The sequence below is a fragment of the Aegilops tauschii genome, chromosome 4, assembly GCF_002575655.3.
Source record: "Aegilops tauschii subsp. strangulata cultivar AL8/78 chromosome 4, Aet v6.0, whole genome shotgun sequence".
In the NCBI taxonomy this organism is placed as follows: domain Eukaryota; kingdom Viridiplantae; phylum Streptophyta; class Magnoliopsida; order Poales; family Poaceae; genus Aegilops; species Aegilops tauschii.
Window position 1 is genome coordinate 515,835,834 of NC_053038.3, and position 22,141 is coordinate 515,857,974.

Below are 22,141 nucleotides of genomic sequence, written 5' to 3' on the forward strand. Positions count from 1 at the left end.
AGGTTATAAAAATTTATGAATTTTTTTAAAATTCATAATTTGTTTTTTGATTCTATGAATATTTTTCAAATTCGTAAACATTTTGTAGATACTTGTTTTTCTTCCAAAAGCCAGCAGTCAACAATTAACCAGTCAACATCTATACCAGAAAAAAGGGGCGAGAATCGGCTCCTACTGCTAGATGGGCTGGTCTCTTCAGGCGCTTCAAACGCTATGGGGACTCCATGGATGGGTGCCCTGGCGGCCCATCAACTAAGTTTTTTTTAACACAATACAAACGTAAGCGCTCATATACACGCGCATACACTCGCCCCTATGAACGACGCATGCACACCCTATCTCTATGAGTACCTTCAACAGACTGAGCCGACATATCATCTTGAAATTTACGAAGTCACCGTAGGCGAATGAATGCGATCACCAGGACTTGAACCCTAGTGGGTTGGGGATATCACAGTCCCTCTAACCATCCAACCATAGGTTGGTTCGCGGCCCATCAGCTAAGTGATACCTAGAGTTGATGAAACTTATTTATTGCCTATATAAACAACTTCAGTTTGTTCTACGTCATACGAAGGGGATGCAGAAGGAAAATAAACTGGTTACAAAATGAAAAACATACATGCATGTTTTTCTAAACATATTCATTTGTTTGTTCATAGTACAGACGCGGACACTCAACATAAGCATACACTCACTAATATGAATTTATTATGAACATACACGCACACTCTACCCCTATGAGCACCTTCGAGAGACTGTTGGGACATTATCTTGAGATTGACGAAATCACCACAAACGCTTCATAGTCAACGGGAATGTCTCCTGCCACAGTTCGCACATTGTCGGGAAGCCTGTAATTAATCAAAAAAAAATGTGATCCACCATAGGGAAACTAACCATCTGAGCTACGTTCAATAACGTGTTCATTTGCTAGAGTGCAACTTATTATGGACTATGGTATCAGCAAAGCAAAAAAAGAAAAGAATAATATATCTTGTGGAGCAGGTTCATTGTCAGAATTTAACTCGGCTCTTGGAAGCATATGTGCTATTGCGCACCAAAAATGTTTTTGCAAACGTCACTCAAATGCTAGCTACAAAATTTTAGGGGGAAATTTTAAGCATTTTGACCTATGCAAACAAAAAAGCTGAACGCCAAATGTTACATTTAATTTTGGTTTTTTCACCGAAGTAGCACTGCTATCCCGTTTCGCAATAAATTTTTCAAGCATGCTTGTTACACTAGAAGAACATATGCACCCCTGAGCCAAAGCGGCCATTCAGTTTGTTCTATGTTCTTTTTTTTTCTTCCTAATTGGCATTCTATTTTCTCCCATGCCAGATTATTGCTTGTATACACAGGTGCTAGTATAGTAATGTGATATATAGCGGATTCTCAAAAAAGAAGTAATGATATATAGCACGATTTATACTGGTAATTGGTTCCGGTAATAATTGGGCTGGGTGTCACTGGTTCCAGTAAGAAGAAAATAATTGAATTTGTAATTGTGTATTCAACAAAGCAGATTATTAATTATCTTGCTTTAATGTTATTATCCCAGCAGTGAACAGGGAGGAGTGCAGTAGCATGATGATACAGTACTTGCATTCATTCATTCGGTATCTAGCTAGCAAGGATTTGCTTGAAGTGTCGAGGTACTTGGGAAGCAAAACATTTAACGGATTCGTCTCCACAAAGAGATCAAATCAATATGACCCGAGTAGCAATTGATTTCTTTTACATAATAATACCACTACAGGTACATATAACTGAATTAGCAGAAGCCCTTGTCTTGGTACTGCTCGCCGAGCTCCGCGAGCAAGTCGTTTTCCGCCTTGAGTACGTCAGCCATGTTGTCCAGCCGAAGATACTTGTCCAGCGAGAAGCCCGACTCGGTGGCGATGAGGGCCGTGATATTTCTCAGAAACTCTGAGTCTAGTGAGCGGAGAGGCTCCCACTTCTGGCACGACGTCGGCAGCAGCTTCATGTGAGGTCGCCGCTTCACGACCTTCATTTTCTTCGTCTTCATCATGATCCTCTTCTCCCTTCTTGCGGGCGCCGCCGACTTCGCCCTCGCCTCCGTGTTCTCACACGACGAACTCGCCATGATTCTGCTCCCTTCCTTCTTCTGCAGAGAAGATTGGTCTGTTGGTTTCTCAGACTTGTGTGCTCGCCGTCACCAGTATAAATACAGCGAATAAGAGACCGATTCCTTTCTGGTTAGGGGAGCAGCTCATCGTATCCGAGTCGTACAGCGCCGGGCTTAATTCAGTCCACGTCATCAGCAGGGATCGTAATTGGGCCGGCCCAATGCTAGGTTATTTTATTTTTACTCTCTATAATAACGTTACTGCATCAAAAAAAAGTATAATGGCTTTACATTTAGTTTCAGAAGAACCGCGTGCGTTGACCCCCTCCCCATCGCTCAGTGACAGTTGATGAAATCGTGTGGGATCACCATTTCTGTGGATTAGAACAACACATGTGCATGGCCAAATACAAACCCTACGGCCTTTGCTGTCAAAAAAAAACCTACCGTCTTCTTCATCTTCACTACTATTAAACAATCAAACAAGAATTTTCTTAAGCGCACCCAGCAAATTGTCCCACAACACCGCACAAACCGATCAGCATCGTATGATTAGTCCCACAACTCTCAATCTTACAGCCATTATTGATCTAATAATCTATGGTGTGGACCTAGCAATTTTCAATGACTGATCGTTCCGATCGCTAACTAAGGAAACACAACGAAATCAGCTCCCTTGCACGTCGTCTCCTTCCTGCACGCCCCTGCCTATCGTCGCCGCCCCTCCCTAAAATACCCACATGCCTGGCGGCGCACGACCCTCCTCCCTCGAGCAGCGGCAGCGGAGTGGGGTGCAGTGAGCTCGTCCTACGTCGATGGGGCGGCGCGGTCCCTCTCCTCCATCGAGCAGCAGCGACGGCGCGGGACGCAACGGGCTCGGCCTTTGTCGTCGGCGGCGGGGTCCCTTTCCTCCCTTGATCATCGGTGGCAGCGCAGGACGCAACGTTACGGGGCGCGGCTGTGAAGTTACGGGAGCCGGCCCTGCCATGGCGGCTGCGTGGTGGAGGGCACGTGCGTGAAGGCTGCACGTTCCTCCTGCTTCCGGCGTGCCACGGCATGGGCCTCCCTGCTGTCGTCGTGCTCCCTGATGCCAGATCCTCCTTCCTCCCGGCGCTGGAGCATCATCCCATGCCCTCGGCCTGCTGGCGTGAGAAAGGTTAGTAGCTTCATTCGTTTTTTTCCTTTGAAGCAGATAGAAGATTAATAAATTATCTCGCCCACTATACCATCCCATGGAATGAGCTGGGATCCTTGCGTCGGGGCATAGGCATTCTTTTTGTTGATTCATGCCTCAGATCTAGCATAGATATTTAAACATTCTCTAAATCTGACCACCAAATGTTTGTGTTTATGCTTACAAAGCTTTTCATTCTCTATTTTGATGGTTTGAACATTCCAATCGAGGAGAAATTTGTTAGTGCCCTGAGTGTATCAATTATATGCAGCTATAAAGTTGAATGAATCAACCAAAAATTTACGCCCTAGATAAACAAAAAATTATGCAGAGAAATCACCTAAATAGCAGCCACGGGTTGTTAGGTGGGCCGCGCGGCCTCGATCCAATGCAAGCACGCAGCTCATAGATGGCCAAGAGCGGGGCTGGTAAGGAAATGCATGTTTACCTTGCATGCTTTCCAGGATAGAAATGAACTCTGCAGCAATACCAGTGATACATGCTGAATTTTTTCTGACAAGGAATAATTGATCCAGTGTGAAAAAGAAGTAGTCAATGACACTGTTCTCACATAGATATTTAAATTCTATCCAATTTTTTTGTTCACACGCAACAAAAATGATATTTGTAATAGGTGGATGTATAACAAAAATTTCTGTTTCAAACATGTTAGTTACAGCACAAACAATTGTTGCACTACGAAAAAAAACTGTATAGTATATGAAGCAAGTAAATATACATAACAGTGCGGTTATATTTACAAGGAGAATAACAAGGCCAGTCTAAGCTGTTAGGAATGCATACATCAGAGGCATTATCTGCAGTTTCACTTTGACAACAAGGATATAACTAAATGTTGTGCGCCAGAAAAATAGTCAGAAAAGGACAATAATTTGTACCATTGTCAAGAGGTCTGTGGAGAGTTGGATGTGCATGGATCTGGTGAACGCAACCTCGATCTTCATGGATCCGGTGACGGTGACCTCAATCTGCATGAATCCGGCTATGACAAGTTGGATCTACATAATGGATGGTCATGGTAGCGACACCATATATTGCTACAGATCGACACCAGGGGAGAAGGAAAGACCAGCGACGGCAACCTCGACAGTGGTGGTCGCCTGTAGGAGGGAGACGGAAATCCTAAATCTTGACTACCAAGTCGTTGTGTTTATGCATAAATCCCCACCACCAAGTTTTTGTGTTTATGCCTACAAGTCTTTTCAGTTTCTTTTTCTGTCCAATCATATATGCTGCCATGTAATTTCGTACCAACATTTTTGATGACATACTCTATGATGCAGCAGCTCGATTTAAATTTGTGCATAAGCGGTCATCTATAAAAAAAGCATCTATGAAGGAAGGCAAGGAAAATTCCATCTAGCAAGGTCCATTGACGTACAAGCACGTACACCATTTCAAGATATTACAAATTTGGTTATTTCCCGAAGATTATCGGAAGAGTAACATGGTATGGAGTTTGTACCTAATCAACATATATAACACTTCTTTATAGAATATTATATGTGAAAATGTGAACAGTTATAACTTAGTAAATAAGTGTTCACATGTTGCCTCCAAAAATCCACTTCAGCATAATACTTTCTTTAATATGTTAGCCATTCTGTTGCTAGAACTCAGTGCCCAATAAATCCATCTGCTGTATCTAGATATGAGAGCACTTCCTTGACTGAATGCAAAAGTGTTGGGACAACAAATGCATCACTCTTCAGTCTCCCAATCCTGAGATTTTAGTTATATATCAGTCTTCAGACCCTCTTGCTTTATTTATTTTTTCTCTTTGTCAATCAGTGTTTTTAGTCATATTCCCTCAAAAACAATCTGTCCTTATTGTATTCTTTCTTCAGTCTATTTGTTTTTTCTTTCAATGATATGATCTCATTCCATAAATTGTAGGCATCAGTGTACAATATGGATGATGCACGTGATTGGATTGGCACTGCCATCTCCACTGCACTGAAGGAGATCAAGCCCATTTCCATCAGCATCAATTTGAACTTCCCCTAGATTGACACACATAGGAATTTGTGATTGAGTTTTATGCTTAGAGCTAGATAACTGCTTTCCGCTCTTCACCTATCCTACAACTGCGTTATATTTTTTGTGTTGCTATAATCTGTCCATTAATCGGTATTCTAGCTGAAAGTTTCAGAGTTGTCAATTATTTTGAAACTCGGCTCGCAGAGTAGCTGGTCCTTTTCGGGACATATTTGTTGTGTCTTTTCCCCATTTAGTCTTGTATTTTGTCATGCATAGTTCAATTAGTTAATTGTCATTATGCCATAGCTAGCTTGTGCAACCTATTGCCGCTCCACCATGGGTCACATGGCCATTTGTCATACACCGCTTCACTAGGACTTACGCCGAACTACAGATGATTGTATGTATGTTTTCACTATTTTTCCTCAATTGGTCTTTTTGTTTAGACACCCGGAATGGCCAATCTAATATTTTTTGTGTGTGTACATTATGGGGCACCCAGAAAATTCAAAAAGAAGTTGCCTCTTGTTTGGACACCCGAAGCATGGGCTGGTGAGACTAAGGTTGGGCAAAGAGAGCTTCAGGAAGACCGAGTATGACTCCTCACTCGACGATCGCTTATTCTTCAAGCAAGGATGGAAGAAGTTTTCACGATACATGACATGAGGTTGGCACTGCTGTACATTTAAGACCATCGCCAACAATGAGTTGGAGATTACAGTCATCCTTTCATGTCCTTTGAGAAGTTGAGGATCATGTTGGACGAGTTCCGGGCTTGCATGAGTTATTTAGTTATTTCTCTGCATATATATTTTTTGAACCATGGAGGAGAACTGCATGTGAAGTTTATAGATACACTAACTTTATAGATACAGGAAGAAAAGGGCAAAGGGTCGTATAAAGTTCAATCCCTATTCTGTTTATTTTGTTTCTACTGTGTCTACATAATGGTTTTAAACTATGTTTTGTGAATTCGATGTATATAGACATGTTTTGGTGTGTTTGTTCACTTATTTCAATCCATATGTAGTCTATACTAAAATATTCGAACACATGTTATATTTGTGAATGTATGGTCATAATATTAGGCAAGACGTGCCTTGCACTTGCATACTTACTAGTAATGACAATATAGTGGTATAGGTGTCCATGCCACAGGAGGATCCTTTCATGAATTCCCTCTGCTGGGTGTTGACGCAACCGCCGATGAGCTGTTAGTGGGGGCCAGGATCTCCACTAACGAGCAATTTCACGACAGCCATAAGTCGCTCTTTCCGTTCGTGCCGGTTTGGAGCGGTCTTGGGAAGCTTCTGTGGACTAGTTTGGACCAGTTTTAAAAGCTTCCACCAATTTTTCTTATGTGATTTCTTTATAGGTTTACATTGTGTGTTTCTCTCTTTCTTTTTTTGTGTGCTTTTTCTTCCTTTATAATACATGTGGACTTTTTTGAAATACACTTTGAATATTTTACGTATACAAGTTAAACATTTCTCAGATACACGTAGAAGATTTTTCAAATACAAGTTAAATATTTCTCAGATACACGTAGAAGATTTTTCAAATACAAGTTAAAGAATTTTTTTAAATACACGATGAACATTTGTCAACTGCACATTGAACATTGTTACATACGCGGTGAATATTGTTTAACACACATTGAGCATTTTCAAAAATTCCATGAACATTTTTATCAAAACATGCAAAACATTTGTTAAGGTTATAACATTTTTTAGGTCAAGGAATTTTTTTAATGGTACAAAATATTTTTTTAAAGTTAGATAAACATTTCTACATGGTATAAACAGTTTTTTCAAAATGTCTTGAACATAGTTTTGAAACGCGTGAACATTTTCACAAATGTCATAAATATTTTTTTAAATGGTAAGAAATATTTTTTAAAGTTATGTTAACATTTTTTAAACTGTCATTAACATATTTTTGAAACACATGAACTAAATGTCATGAATATTTTTTAAATGGCACGGAAATTTAGATTGCACAAACAATTTTTACATTGCATGTTTTTTTGAAATGCTCGATGAACACAGTGGGTAGCGACACGTGGCCCATGCTTCGCTAGCGCATCATCCATGCCGAGTGCCTCATGGCTCTGTTGTCGAGTTTTTTCTCTATGCCAAGTGTTTTTTGCGCGACACTCGGCAAAGATCCTCCTATTTGTGGTTTTTTATAAGGTACTCGGCAAACAACATGTGTACCGAGTGCCCACGAACTTACACCCGGCAAACGGCAAAAATACTCAGCGTACAATTTTCCTATAGTCGTACATTTGGCTGCGCTGGACTTCCAAACTTAAGAAAGTTACTAGGTTTCTGTGCTAGTTATTCATTTGTACCATTGATCTGTACGGACAAAACAGTTGGTGTCTGGGCCTTTGTATCAACCTCCATGCGTAACACGTTGAGCGGGGCCATATCTAGCATATCCATCCAAAGAGGGAGGCTGATTGCTTGCGCTCTCTTGTTTAGCTCCATATATAGACTAATGCACACCATAGTTTTATTTCTATTTTTGTTTCAATCATCATTCAGATGAGTGCACTGTTCAGTTAACGTTTAAACACCCTAGGAGCAGAAACCGCTCTTTTTTAGGGTTTATATATCTCTTCATTGCTTGTCCACTTGTAGGCCCTTTTGTGTCGATGTTTTCATCGTTTTGGTGTGGGTGGCCGGGGTAGTAGCGATCCATCCGTAGTGCATATAGCCGATCCCGGAAATTTGTTATTGCCTCCTATCCGGCGACTACATTTTCTAGGCCGCCCCGCTGGAGCAAAAAATCTACTCCCCCCCCCCCCCCCTCCGCAGCCTCACCCGTCCCACTCCCGCGCCGCATCTACGCTGGCACCACCCTTCCCACCTCCGCCAGCCACTACCCGCCACCGTTAATGCTTCGTAGACCGTAGGCCCAACCGCGGTCCTCACCCACCCGGGTTTAAGCCTCTCTTGCCGTCGCCGACGCAGAAATCAGTAGATCTATGGTTGTTGTTGCTCGGCACTGGCCCAGCAGCTCGTGGACTCCCCGTTGCTGGTCACAAAGTGCAACGACTGCCAGCGACAGGTGATGCGCGAATTTCGACCACGCCCGAACATTCCGGACGGGTGTTCTTCAAATGCAAAATGATGGGGTGAGTGCTTGTTTCTATCCAGTTGTTCATCGGATTTGGCGCAATCTGTAGCTCATTGTTTGCTTAAATTTGTGTGTAGGATGAATGCAAGTTTTGGTATTGGGAAGAAGATTACATTGATCTACTGATAATGAGAATTTTTATAGATGTCTGTGCACTTTTTGCTAAAGTAGAGACTAGATGCAACACAATGCCGAACTGGGTGGAGCCGAAGAAGAAAGAAGTGTGCAAGCTCGAGAAGCCAATTGAGAGAATCAACAGTGAAGACATGGAGAAAATATTAATTCAACCAGTGGGAGAAGCTATGGAAGTTGGAATTCTATTAAAATATCTAATTGTGGTTCTTGCTTTATTTGGTTTCGTTATTGTAGCAAAAAATTGGTGAATTATATACTTCGATGTATCAAAATGCCGTTCAATGAAATAAAGAAGCAATGAAATTTGTTTCGGTGGCCGAAAATGAAATGCAAATGACAAAAAAATTACTCCGTCATTTTGTTTTATTTTGAAAGAAAGGGGTCTCCCCCTGCCCCATTTCAGCAAAGAGGAACATAAACTAGTTCCTGGTATAACTGCCAACATTTTCTGCAAACTTCCCAGGCAACCGAACGGATGTCTGGAGTAAACATGTGCTCAAACTCCAAATAAGGGAAGGTATCACTTCCTTAAACTTACTACAGATCCCGGAAGCAAGAAAACGAGAACACCAGCATATAATGGATCATCATCTTCTATAGGGATGTCGTCTCACAGCGGGGAGGAGATCATCTCCAGGCGATCTGAAGAAGTTCTCTGTGGTGCTTGTCCAGCAATAAGATGCATCGCCGAAGAAGCGTCGTGTGTGTGTCATCGCAGAGTACCATCCATTGATGAAGAAAACCCCTCAGCTTCACAAGAACGCAATTCAAACTTTTCCATGTACGCCCCTGAAAGAAAAATTCATTGCTCAATTTCCAAACACTCCACAAGGAGGCAACGACCACCAAATTATGTACATGTTTACTCTTATGTAAATGCAAAAGGCACAGACATCATCAAAGCAAGACCTTATTTTAAGCAGGAAGATATCTGAGACCAATGAACAAATATATTTGGCCACCACACATTCAAAGAAAAGGGGTTGAATTGATTCATTCTCACTACAAAATAAACAAGAGGGGTCATCTACAGGTCTTCTTTTTGCTAAGTTGTCTCTGGTCAAAACTTTGTTATATACACAAAGCCACATAAAGACATGGTTATTTTGTGGGCACAAAACTTTCCAAAGACTTTCTCGAACAGAAGATACCACTCCCCGGAGTTGATGGCATTGTAAAAAAATTTAATAGAGTATTTTCCTTTTGGATCCAACATCCAAATAGCAAGATTAGGTGAGGTAGATAGGTGGAATTTCTTAATGTGATCCACCATTAGCATCCACGTCATCATCCCACCCTGATCCACATAACATCTAAAAGTTTTAAAGTCACACCATCCCATACCTAGGCAATCGGGCAGTCAAGTTGATTACATATACAAAAAAAATTCCAAAAAGGGTTTTAAGGGAACAATCCCCAGCCCAAATGTCATGCCAAAAACTAATATTTTCAGCATTCCCAATTTTCCAACTTTAAAAAAAATTCGAAGCAGTAAGGGCCCAGGTTACAGTCTTCCAAAATGGAGAGCCAACTCCATGTTTGGACCACAAAATATTAGGGGAATGAACATTTTATTTAAAATCCACTATTTTCCAATCATTATCATTATTCTTAAAGAAACGTTTGCCCCAAGAGGCCAAAAGAGCCATATTATAGTCTTTGGAGTTAGGGGTCCATAATCCACCAGATTTAATTAACTCCCAGAAGGTTTGGTAAAATAGAAATGAGACACCATTTGCTCCAGGTGCACCATGTGCATAAGAACCAAAAATGGCCTCTTTGATTTCTTCCTTGGAAAAGTTTTTTTTGCAACAGGTCATTTTCCTCTTGTGTAACTAATTCATCCTCCTCCCAAAAGGAAGGGCCAAGATGAATATTATGTTTGTCCTCATAGCCAAAAAGAATTTTGTAAAAGGAAGTGTTTACTTCCAACATCTCTTTGGTTGTGTAAACAGGACCTGAATCCCCAATTAGTTCAAACAAGTGATTCTTCATATGTCTCAAATTAGCTATAGCATGGAAATAAGCATTATTCTTGTGCCCATCTTTAATCTTACGGTCTCTAGATCGTTGCCACAAGGCAACCTCCTCTTTATGCAAAATGTCATCTAACTCAGATTTAATGTTCTTCATATGAATCCTATCTACTTCTATATTGAAATTAGTTTCAAAAAACGTCTAAGATATCAAACTCTTGTATAAGATCCCTCTTATTTTTCTTAAGATCAGCTTCAATATTCATACTTCAACCTTTAAGTTTCTTCTGAAGAAGTTTAGTTTTTTTTCAACCAAATCTCAATTGCAGATCCTCCCGAAATGGGGGAATTCCACTCCTCAGTTACAATCTTTTAAAAGTCAGGTTGGTCAAGCCACCAGTTCTCAAAAGGAAACATTTCTGGGGAGGTAACCCTCCTAGCTCCTGTGTCCAAAGTCAAGGGGGTGTGATCACTACCTATTCTAGGCAATGCAGTTAACACTGACAATGGGAAGTGAGCATCCCAAGAAGTGGAAACAAAAATTCTATAAATAGCAGCATAAATTGGATCATCTTGGTTATTACTCCAAGTAAAACTCCAGTTGGCAATATTAATTTTCATGAGCCCCCACTTGTTAACCAATCATTGAAAAGGTAAGAAAACTGATTATTCATAATGCCATTATTCTTATCAGTAGCAGTTCTCACCAAATTAAAGTCACCACCAAACAGCAAAGTATAAAAAAGAGTAGACATATCATCATGTAATTCAGTAATAAATTCAATCTTAAATTCATTATAAGGAGTGCCATAAACCGCAACAATATGCCATAGAAAACCATCGTTTTTGTTTCTGATAGTCACTATGACACAAAAAGTCTTATTACAAGACAAAAATATGAAACAAATCATTTTCCTGGCCCATAGGGACACCGACAACAGTGTTAATAGCAGGTGATTGATGCCAGATAAAATCATTCCTACCAATTATATCGTTAAGAATGCTATCCTCAATAACCTCTCTCTTGGTTTCAAAGAAACCAACAAAATCCACATGATTATAATTAAGATAGTCACCCAGGCACTGAGTTTTACCATGTTGACCTAGACCACGGACGTTCCAAAAAGCACCAATCATTGAATCTTAAATGTATGAGACAAGCCACAAGACAGGTTCTTAGTGTGTTAAACTTGACTTATATTACCTAGATTAGCAGTGCCCCTTGATCTAGAGGTAATCTTAGTACCAGGAGGGGAGGAAAACTCACAATCAGTTTGATCATAAGTATAAAGATTATCAGGAAGGACAGTTTCAGGATTTTGATCGGCAAATTGAAGACATCTAAGGCTTTCAGTTTCTACTATATCCAAAATAATAAGTTTTTGTTCAAGGCTATTTTTTCCAACAAATTGGTCCACTTTAACAAATTGATGAGCAAGCACTTGTGTGTCAACCTTGAAAAGAGGCAGGTATCTCCAAGTTCTTCTTCTTCATATAAGGAGCAGCCTTGTCCATGATCTTGATGTTGCCATGATTACCTGTCACCGGTCTACTAGACAACTCATGACCCCACTTGCCAGCAGGTTCCACATTACGCCTCATCTTGTTTTCTGCTTCAGCCTTCTCCACGGTTTTCAGTAAAGATCTTTAAACAGAGCCAAGGGCCATGGGCAAGATCTTCAAGCAAGCATTGCATCTCATGTAATGTATTTTCCTCTTCCTCATTAGAGTCAACCATCTCAAATTAGCTTAACTACGTAGAGCAGTATTCCATATGCGCAGACAGTGGGTCAGCTTCTTAATCTGAAGAGGTAATCCTATCACATGGAAGAGTGCTATCAAAACTAGGACCACTTGACATCTCAGCAAATTTGACGGGAGATTTGTTTTTGTTTTCCTCAATGAAATGTTCATGAACAAAATGAAGGAATTTGGAATGGTGAAAATCAGCTACAGAAGCAGACAATGCATGTTTTGTACTTGGGGGCAATAGCATTTCTCTCTAAGAAGTTAGCTTTACCAAGTTCATCTATTGGTTCCTCTCCATCCTCATCCATGTTATCCTTGTCAGGTAGTTCAACATCTTCATCCACTCCTTTCTCTCCAAGAATATCATTGTTAGGGTTGTTGTCATCTCTATCAGAATTTTCCCCACTTGTTCAAACCCTTCTACTGTGAAAAACAACAGATATAATTTTCTTTTCATTTCCACCAGCCTTTCAAAGGGGATTTTTGCAGGATCTCTACAAGCTACTTTCACTCTAATTATTTCATAGAAAATCTTAAAAATCCCATTCCAGTCCACATCCACAAGGATGCCAAAACATGAAAATACCTGGGCAAACACCCTCCATGCACACCACTTTGGAGGAATCCCTTCAATTTGGACCCAAGCTTCAATCAATTCCCCAAAAGAGTCAAGCATTCCTTCCCATTCACATATTTTGACAGAACTCCCATCAATTGGCAAGTCAAACGTTGGGAATTCAATCAGATCTTCAACCTTTTACCAAGGTGGAAATATCAGCAGAAACTTCTTGTCTTTGGGCTATCTAATCTAGTAGGGCCACTCTTTGTTCTTGCAGAAGATGCCATTCAACTGGGTAAGCAGATCAAAAGTAGAAACTTCACCTTTCGCCACCATCAAAACAACATAGTTCTTGTAATTTAACCAACTGGACTCTACCACCACGGGAATATCTACATGATAGAACCCTAGTCCCGTCGTTGCGCTGCCAAAGTACGTAGCAGTAGGATGTAGATGACCCTAAGCCACACAGTTGTTCACATATTGTGACTACCAGCTCAAATGAAACACTTCTTCGGCTCAATACAGTTATCAACATAGTGTCCAGGCCAACTGCAGTTGAAACAAGTCATGTCCTTGTACTTTGGTTCGACTACCTGAATCACCGGGATAGGAGGTGGTGGTGTTGCAACTGCAGCATTGAAGGCCATTGCAGCCACTTTATTCGGCACACTCACAGCCTTGGACGTCGTTGCTTCCACTGGCTTGGTTGGATTTGTCGGTGGAGGAGCTTGGGTCTGGCCGCTCTGAGCATTCTTATTGACTTGCGGTCGCTGTGCCGCCTATTGCCCACGATTCTCCATGGAATTCTTCATTGTAGCCGCAAATGAGATGGAACCAGGGCCAACCCCTTCTGTAGAGAGCTGGAACTTGGTGGGGACTGGGTCAAATAGACCAAGACGAGCAATAGAGTAACAATCTTCGACCATTAATTGCTTCGATCGGAACAAATCCTTCCTTACCCAGAAAAGATGGCTAGGTAGGGCATAACTAGTGTTCGGATGTTGGGATTTGTGACTTATGCAAGAGGGGCGGCGCTGCGAGGAGGGGATGATCCAGATTGGAAAATAAAATTCTGCTATCTCCTCCTCAGATGTGTGTCCCTCTCTAGAAGACGTATTTCTATTGGACGCTTTCCTCCCCACCACCTATCCTCTGATGAGTGGTGTAGGCGCAGGGACATGCCCCAAGGATGTCGACATTTTGTTTGAACAGGGAGTGGTCGCCCATGTAGAAACAAGGTCACCGTCGGTACATGAGCTCGTCAGAATTGGGGGTGATGATTTATGACCAATAGAACTAGGAATAGTTGATCCGGAGATTAATTCAGAGCACACCAGAGGAACAATCCTGAAATCCGCATTCATATCATCCACATTTTTTTACCACAAGGCCATCCAACTCCCCAAATCCAACAAAATTACGTTTACGCCTCTGAGATCTAATTACCTTAGTGAGGTGAGGGGATACCTCACCTCGGTCACTCGGCCATGGCGTAGGATACAAGCTGCGGAATTGCAGCCCTACGACTGCTCGACATGCTCGCACTCCAAGGGCATAAGCCACCCGCGGCGCACACACGCCGGGAACGCCGAGCTCCTGGGGAGACGAGGGAGGGTGACCCCTGGCGGCAGGGCCTCCGATGGGATGTTGGCGATCTCCACGGCTCCACCATCGACGGCCGCGCTATGTTGAGCCTCGATGGGTTCCTTGTCTTGAACAGCCTCCACCACGCCGCCTGGACCGTATCCGACAACTCTGCCTTCTGGATCGGCCAAAACTACATGTCGTGATTTATCCCGCGCTCATCGCCGATGAACCGAGCACTCTCCTCGAATGTTGCATTCCGGATGATCTCGACGCAAATGTCTGTCCACTTCTCGGAATTGGGGATCCTGTCGTGCACCACCCTTTGAATCTCCGCCCGTGCTTCTGGTGACGCTGCATCCATCTCTGCCAACAGAGCCATCGGATTTGGTGGCTGTGGCGCCGGATTCGACAGCGGCGCCGGCACTTGCAATGCGAGCTTGACCCTCCTCGCGCGAGATCAATTGCCGGACCTCCCTGCCATCGATTGCGGCAACTGGAACCGAGGGAGTCGGCTTGGGGTTGTGCGAGTAAGGGAGCACTAGGGAGATGGGGAGGGCTCGGGATTGGAAGGGGAGACATTAATGATGGAAAAGGATAAGGTCAAGCTGGGTGCTCCATTCCCCGAGGTGGACGAGGACACGTCCATCCCTGTTCTGTGAATGAGCACTTTTCAGATGCTACATCACCTGATTCTAGTGTAGCACCTGACAAGCAAAATTTAGTGAAGTAAATATATTTCACTAAGATTTACTCGGGCGGATACTCTATTTTTCTAATTTTTAGGAGATCGGCGCTCTAGCCGCATCGATCACTTCCCGGTCACCGAGTCTCTCCTCCAGTTAATCAAATAATCCTACAAAATACCGCCCAACGTTTCCCACGAACGCTCTGAATGTGACCCCGCGAATGGCACCAACCATACCATTTGTCAGCTAGTTTTGTCACTTAATTGCTTTCAACCTCAGAGTCCCACACCCGGCCAGCCTTGTAGGATCGACGTAGCAGCTTCCCTTCCTATTTAACCACCATCCCATTTGCACTGCATTGCACCTCAACAAGCACCAGCGTGCACGCACACAAACACACGCTAGAAATGGCAATGGCTAGGACGGCGACGCTCCTCCTCATCGTCGCCGCGGCTCTCCTCGCGGCCTCATGCGGCGCGTGGGAGGTGAACATCCGGATGCCCGGGACGGTGGCGGCCGTGGACGATGCCGTGGTGGCGCCGCTCATCCACGCGCTGCGGCCGCTGCTGGGCTCCGGCAGGCACGCCGGCGTGGCGTGCGACAGCTGGCGGCTGGGCGTGGAGGCTTACAACGTGCGGGACTGGAAGGCGGTCCCCGCCAGCTGCGAGGACTACGTCGGCCACTACATGGTCGGCGACCACTACCGCCGGGACTCCAAGGTCGTCGTCGACCAGGCCATCGCCTACGTCGACAGCCTCAAGCTCGCCGGCAAGGGCAAGGAGGTCTGGGTCTTCGACGTCGACGAGACCACCCTCTCCAACCTCCCCTACTACGCCAAGCACGGCTTCGGGTACGTACTTGTATATACATACACATTATGCTATGCGTCCATGACTATTTATTGCAGGTGCATCTGAGCAGGGACTTGCGCTCATCTTTCGTCCGTCCAGACGAAGTCTAAATCTGACTAGACCTTGTTAAAATGAACTCACCAGCCCAGCTTAAAACAAAAACTCAGTAACACATTGAAACCATAAGATCTCTACTGGCGTTGTAGTTTACGGATGGACCCTCCTCCCTAATTAGTGGCACGATATTAGTCATGTATGACATCCTAGTTATATGGAGACCGACTTGTGAGCTTATGATTGCTTCTATCCTCTTGATGCGATGCTATTAGTTAATAAAAACGTTTCTTTTATCGAGAGAAAAAAAAGCATGTGAAAACACTAGTAATATGGTTGAGTCTGACTCTGTCATTAACCTATCTGCATACATACATGCGCGCAGGGCGACGCCATTCAACGTGACAAGCTTCAACGCATACGCGCATGAAGGGAGCGCGCCGGCGCTGCCCGAGACGAAGCGGTTGTACAACAAGCTATTCTCGGTCGGCATCAAGCCGGTGATCCTCACCGGTCGGGCCGAGTACCTGAGGGCCTCCACCGCCACAAACCTCCGCCGCCAAGGCTACTCCCGGTGGATGAACCTGCTGCTGAAGGCGCCTGGCTTCAAGGGCTCCTCGGTGGCCTTCAAGTCCGGCGAGAGGCAGAAGCTGCAGGACGCCGGTTACATCATTGTCGGCAACATCGGCGACCAGTGGAGCGACATCCTTGGTGCGCCCGAGGGCGCCCGCACCTTCAAGCTTCCCGACCCCATGTACTACATCGGCTAGGATGATTACTCGTTATCCATGAATAAGCTCCATGCTCTTAGTTATATGCATGATTTGTCAATAATCTCGTCCTTGTTGTTGCTTGGTTAATTTCCTTTGTCAGGAACTTGAGATCAATTACTAGTATTGATAAAATGTGTTCTGGAGAAGTGCATGTTGCTTAACCAATGGATCCACGGTCTACAATTTTTCTTTTTCTTTATTGCGAGAAATCCAGGGTCTATTATTGTTTGATATGTTGTCTGTCTTAACTTGGATCATACGTACTGTTGATTTTTTCTAGGGGAGTTCATGTCTAGTGGATGGTGTAATTAATATTGGAGGTACGTACAGTGTCGCTACTATGAAACGACCCTTCCATAAACCCCTCCACTCACGGGCGTACAGGAGGAGAGCTCCTGCTAGACGCTTGTTAGCGTCAAAACGGGGAGCCCCTAAAAGCCGCATTTTGCGGCGAATAGCACGCGCGACGCACAGGAGGCGTGCGACTGGGTCGGCCCACTGAAAGGCACAGCGTGTGTTGTGTATATATTAGTAAAATCGCAAAAAAGAAAGCGGTGCTCTGAGGATTCAAACACACAACATCCCTATCCAAAACGATCGCTGCTACTCCCTCCGTTCCAAAATAGATGACCCAACTTTGTACTACAAAGTTGGGTCATCTATTTTGGAACGGAGGGAGTAGCTACTAGGGCAGACAGCTACAAATGAAGAAAAGCACATTGTGAATGTATTTAACAATTTAATGTTCCGAGATATTCCCCTGCAACATGCTATTTTCTTTACGTAATTCGTTCGTGTTTTCTAAAATTGTGTTCACATACTAGTGCACATATTTTTGAAAACACATTTTAGGAAACATGAACGAATTAATGGGAACACAATTGGCAATTCCAAAATAGTATTTGAGAAGCACAAAATATAGAAATTCAACCAAATATTGAAAATAAATGTCAACATTTTCGGAAAAGAAAAGACAAATTAGTGAACATGAATTTTCTAAAATTCTGAACAATTTTATAAAAAGTTCGAGCATTTTTCATAGTATTTATAAAAAATGCGTAAATTTTGAAATCCCGAATGTTTTTAAAAAGCATGAACAACAAAAGTCTTTTGACAAAAGTAAACAATTTTATGAAGTGCAAACATTTTCAAATTCCTGAATTTTTTTTGAAAAAACTCAAACATTTTGTGAAACGCAAACATTTTTTGGGAATCTCAAACTTTGTTTATTTGGAATTAATTTTGGAAACAGGAACATTTTTTGAAACCCCTGAAAAAATAGAAACATGAACATTTTCTAAAATTTGTGTTCCCATTTTTGCAAATGGGTACATTTTCTGAAAAGCTATGAGAATTTTGACCAAAAATATTCGGGATAATTTTCTAAAAATTCAAACAAAATTTTGAAAACATGAATATCTTTTGAAAATTGTGTAAAATTATTGAAATGGGAAAATTTTCTAAAACTCCTGGACAATGAAAACAAAGAAAATTTTGGAATAATTTTTTAAAACGGGAACATTTTTTGAAATTCTGAATATTTTCTGAAAAGATGTGAAAAAATTAAACCAAAACATTCCAAAAAATTAGAATAACTGGAATATTCTTTTGAAAATCCCAAACAATATTTAAAATGTGAATAGTTTTTGAATTTATGAGGAAATTTTGATCTAACAAAAATGTTCTAATTTATTTTAATGAACATTTTCTGAAAATGTAAAAAAAATTGAAGAAAGAAAAGATAAACTTGAAAAGGAAAAAAACAAAAAAAACAGAAGAAGAAGAAGAAGAAGACCTTTAGTCCCAAATAAGTTGGGGTAGACTAGAGGTGAAATCCATAAGATCTCGCAACCAACTCATGATTCTAGCATATGGATAGCAAGCTTCCACGCACCTGTCCATGACTAGTTCTCTGTCGATACTCCAGTCCTTTAGATCCCTCTTTACGGACTCCTCCCATGTCAACTTCGGTCTACCCCGACCTCTCTTGACATTGTCGGCACGCTTTAGCCGTCCGCTATGCACTAGCGCTTCTGGAGGCGTGCGCTGAATATGCCCAAACCATCTCAGACGATATTGGAGAAGCTTCTCTTTAATCAGCGAAGAAGAAAGAAGAAAAACAAACACAATACCTCGTGAACAGCACATACACACAAAATAACAAATACTTGCACCCAACACAAAACAAGGGGTTGTCAATCCCTTGGCGGTTAATTGTAAGGATCAAATCTCGTAGTGATAGATAGATAAACAAAAACACAAAATAAAATAACGGTAAATAAATTGCAGCAAGGTATTTTTTGATTTTATTTATGATAAAGATAGACCCGTGGGCCATAGTTTTCACTAGAGGCTTCTCTCTCGAACAAAAGGCATACGTTTGGTGAACAAATTACTGTTGAACAATTGATACAAAAGAGCATAGTTATGACAATATCCAAGGCAATGATCATGTATATAGGCATCACGTCCGAGACAAGTAGAGTTTAGCCATAATATTATCTAGGAGTTTAGTAGCTTCTCCTAATCTGATTTCCATAAAAGTACCTCCCGCGACGGAGTCTAAAAGATTTCTAGATGCAAAATTCAATCCGGCATAAATTTTCTGTATGATCATCCATAAACTTAAACCATGAGTAGGGCAATTTCTTATCATCAATTTCATCTCCCAAGATTGTGCAACATGTTCATGATCAAGTTGCTTAAAATTCATTATATTGTTCCTAAGGGAGATGATCTTAGCGGGAGGAAAGTACTTGGAAATAAAAGCATCTTTACACTTGTTCCATGAATCAATACTATTTTTAGGCAAAGATGAAAACTAAGTTTTAGCACGATCTCGTAGTGAGAACGGAAATAGCTTCAATTTGACAATATCATTATCCACATCTTTTATCTTTTGCATATCACACAACTGAACAAAAGTATTTAGATGGGACGCGGCATCTTCACTAGAAATGCCAGAAAATTGATCTTTTGTAACAAGATTCAGCAAAGCGGCATTGATTTCATAAGATTCCGCACTAGTGGTGGGAGCAATCGGAGTACTAATAAAATCATTATTATTAGTATAGGAAAAGTCACACGGCTTGATATTTTCTTGAGACATCGTGACAAAGCAAGCAATCTAGCACACGAGCAACAAAAAAGCAAACGAAAAGACGAACGAAAGAAGGGCGAATAGAAAGGAAAATATTTTTGTGTTTTTCTGAAAACGTTTTAGAAGTGGGGGAGAGGAAAATGAGAGGCAAATGGCAAACAATGTAATGCAAAAGATGAGAGTTTATGATGGGTACTTGGTAGGCTTGATGTAGAACCTCCCCGCCAACGGCGCCAGAAATTCTTCCTGCTACTTCTTAAGCTTGCGTTGGTTTTTCCTTGAAGAGTACAGGGTGATGCAGCAAAGTAGAGATAAATATTTCCCTCGGTTTGAGAACCAGGTGTCAGTGTCAAAACCGGCCGATCTCGGGTAGGGGGTCCCGAACTGTGCGTCTGAGGATCGAAGGTAACAAGGGACACAGGGAACACGATGTTTACCCAGGTTTGGGCCCTCTTAATGGAGGTAAAACCCTACGTCCTACTTGATTGTATTTGATGAGTATGGGGGTTACAAGAGTAGATCTACCTCGAGATCATAATGGCTAAACCCTAGATGTCTAGCCTATATGAATTCTGATAGCCTCTACGGACTAAACCCTCTGGATTATATACACACCGGAGGGGCCTAGGGTTGTACAGATCCGGCTTGCAGAAGAAGGAAATTACATATCCGAACGCCAGTCTTGTCATCCACGCATAGGAGAGTCCTATTTGGACACGGGGAAGGTCTTCTACCTTGTATCTTCACGGCCCATCAGTCCGGCCCATATCACAAAGCCCGGACACCCGAGGACCCCCTAATCCAGGACCCCCTCAGTAGCCCCTGAACCAGTCTTCAATGACGATATGTTCGGCACGCACATTGTCTTCGGCATTGCAAGGCGGGTTCCTCCTCCCGAATACTTCAAAGAAATCTTCTGAACAAAAGAGTTGTATCCGGCTCTGCATGATAGTCACAACCCTCAACCACAAAGGCAAAATATTTAATCAAAATAATGTCTATCAACTGACAACTTTTCGGCGAAACGCCACATCTGGCCTCTTTAACATTTCAAACCGTTTTTCCCCTCCTGCTTCGTGTTTCGAGGCGCAGCCTCTATTGACACCTCTTGTCAAAACAGAGATCATGTCCGCTTATTGCGGGATCCTCATCAATACGGTTTTGGGTAATCCAACCGTGTCATTCGCACGCCCCTTGGGAACAGGCAACTTTTAAGGCTTGAGGGGGGCGCTTGATATTCATTGCCTATATAAGTGGATAAAGATCCCTCTTTTCTCCCCATGCCTTCTTCCTTATCCTGTTTTCCCATCCTCAAACTCCAGCGCCCAAGCTTCAATCTTTTCCACCGCCACCAACATATCCAGCCATGTCCGGATCTGGTTCAAAGGGCAAGTGGGAGGCCTCCTCTGTCACGGAGAAGGACGTAAAGGAGCTCCGGGAGGCGGGATATCTGTCTGCGGACATCGCCCACAGGCTCCCTGCCAAGGAGCAAGTCATCCCCACTCCGGAGCTCGGCGAAAGGGTTGTGTTCATCCCTCACTTCCTCCGCGGGCTAGGGTTTCTCCTCCATCCCTTTGTCCGCGGCCTCATGTTCTACTATGGGCTAGATTTCCATGATCTAGCCCCAAATTCTTTCCTCCACATCTCGGCATTTATCGTCGTGTGTGAGGCACTACTCCGCGTCCCCCCCCCCACACTTCGGCCTATGGCTAAAAGCCTTCAATGTGAATCCGAAGGTGGTCGACGGGCAGCACGCGGACTACGGTGGCGCCATGGTGAGTAAGCTCCCCAACGCCACTTGGCCTAAAGGGGCCTTCGTGGAGACCGTCAAGGTGTGGCAACAGGAGTGGTTCTACATCACCGAACCCCGCGGCGCCAGGTGGGCGGCCACTCCTGAGTTCAGATCCGGCCCCCCTATGCGGCTCGCGTCATGGACCAACAAGGGTCTGGACTGGGGATCGACTGCAGAAATGTTGATGATGCAAAAGCGCATCACAAACATGATAGGCAAGAACACCAGTCTCACTAACGTGATTCAGGTGATGCTCTTCCGCCGGATCCTCCCCTGCCAGTTCCGGCCCCTCCACATGTGGGAGTTTAATCCGGAAGGTCTGCGGACCCTGCAACACTTCTTCAGCACAACGCACGAAGAGATCTGGAAGCTGCTCTTCAAGGCCCAGAAAACGTGGCCAAAGAAGACCGAAGACATCGGCCTCGGCAGCGAGAATCCGGCCACTCCGGAACATACATTCGGTCC

The 22,141-nt window shown here is 43.0% G+C and overlaps 1 protein-coding gene and 1 long non-coding RNA gene across 3 annotated transcripts; both read left to right on the forward strand.

Annotated features, from left to right (window-relative positions):
- The first annotated feature begins 2,742 nt into the window (after positions 1-2,742).
- On the forward strand, positions 2,743-6,270 carry LOC109762632 (uncharacterized). 2 transcript variants are annotated; one of them, XR_012182711.1, is made up of 4 exons: positions 2,743-3,248; positions 4,574-4,737; positions 5,184-5,671; positions 5,770-6,270. It is a non-coding gene; the product is annotated as an uncharacterized lncRNA (long non-coding RNA). The 2 variants fall into 2 exon arrangements; XR_002232758.4 differs by lacking the exon at positions 5,770-6,270 and having other exon boundaries at positions 2,863-3,248; positions 4,571-4,737; positions 5,184-5,667.
- A 9,202-nt stretch (positions 6,271-15,472) lies between these two features.
- LOC109762629 (stem 28 kDa glycoprotein-like) lies at positions 15,473-16,949 on the forward strand. The gene is made up of 2 exons (XM_020321501.4): positions 15,473-15,956; positions 16,397-16,949. Exons 1-2 carry the CDS (start codon positions 15,514-15,516, stop codon positions 16,779-16,781), a joined length of 828 nt encoding a protein of 275 aa, XP_020177090.1. The 5' UTR covers positions 15,473-15,513; the 3' UTR covers positions 16,782-16,949.
- The last annotated feature ends 5,192 nt before the right edge of the window (positions 16,950-22,141 follow it).

Excerpts from the sequence above, each read along its gene's own strand:
- LOC109762629 (XM_020321501.4), top strand. The coding sequence starts at position 15,514 with ATGGCAATGGCTAGGACGGCGACGCTCCTCCTCATCGTCGCCGCGGCT. Across the intron at positions 15,957-16,396 it reads TACGCCAAGCACGGCTTCGG|GGCGACGCCATTCAACGTGA; the intron begins GTACGTACTTGT and ends ACATGCGCGCAG.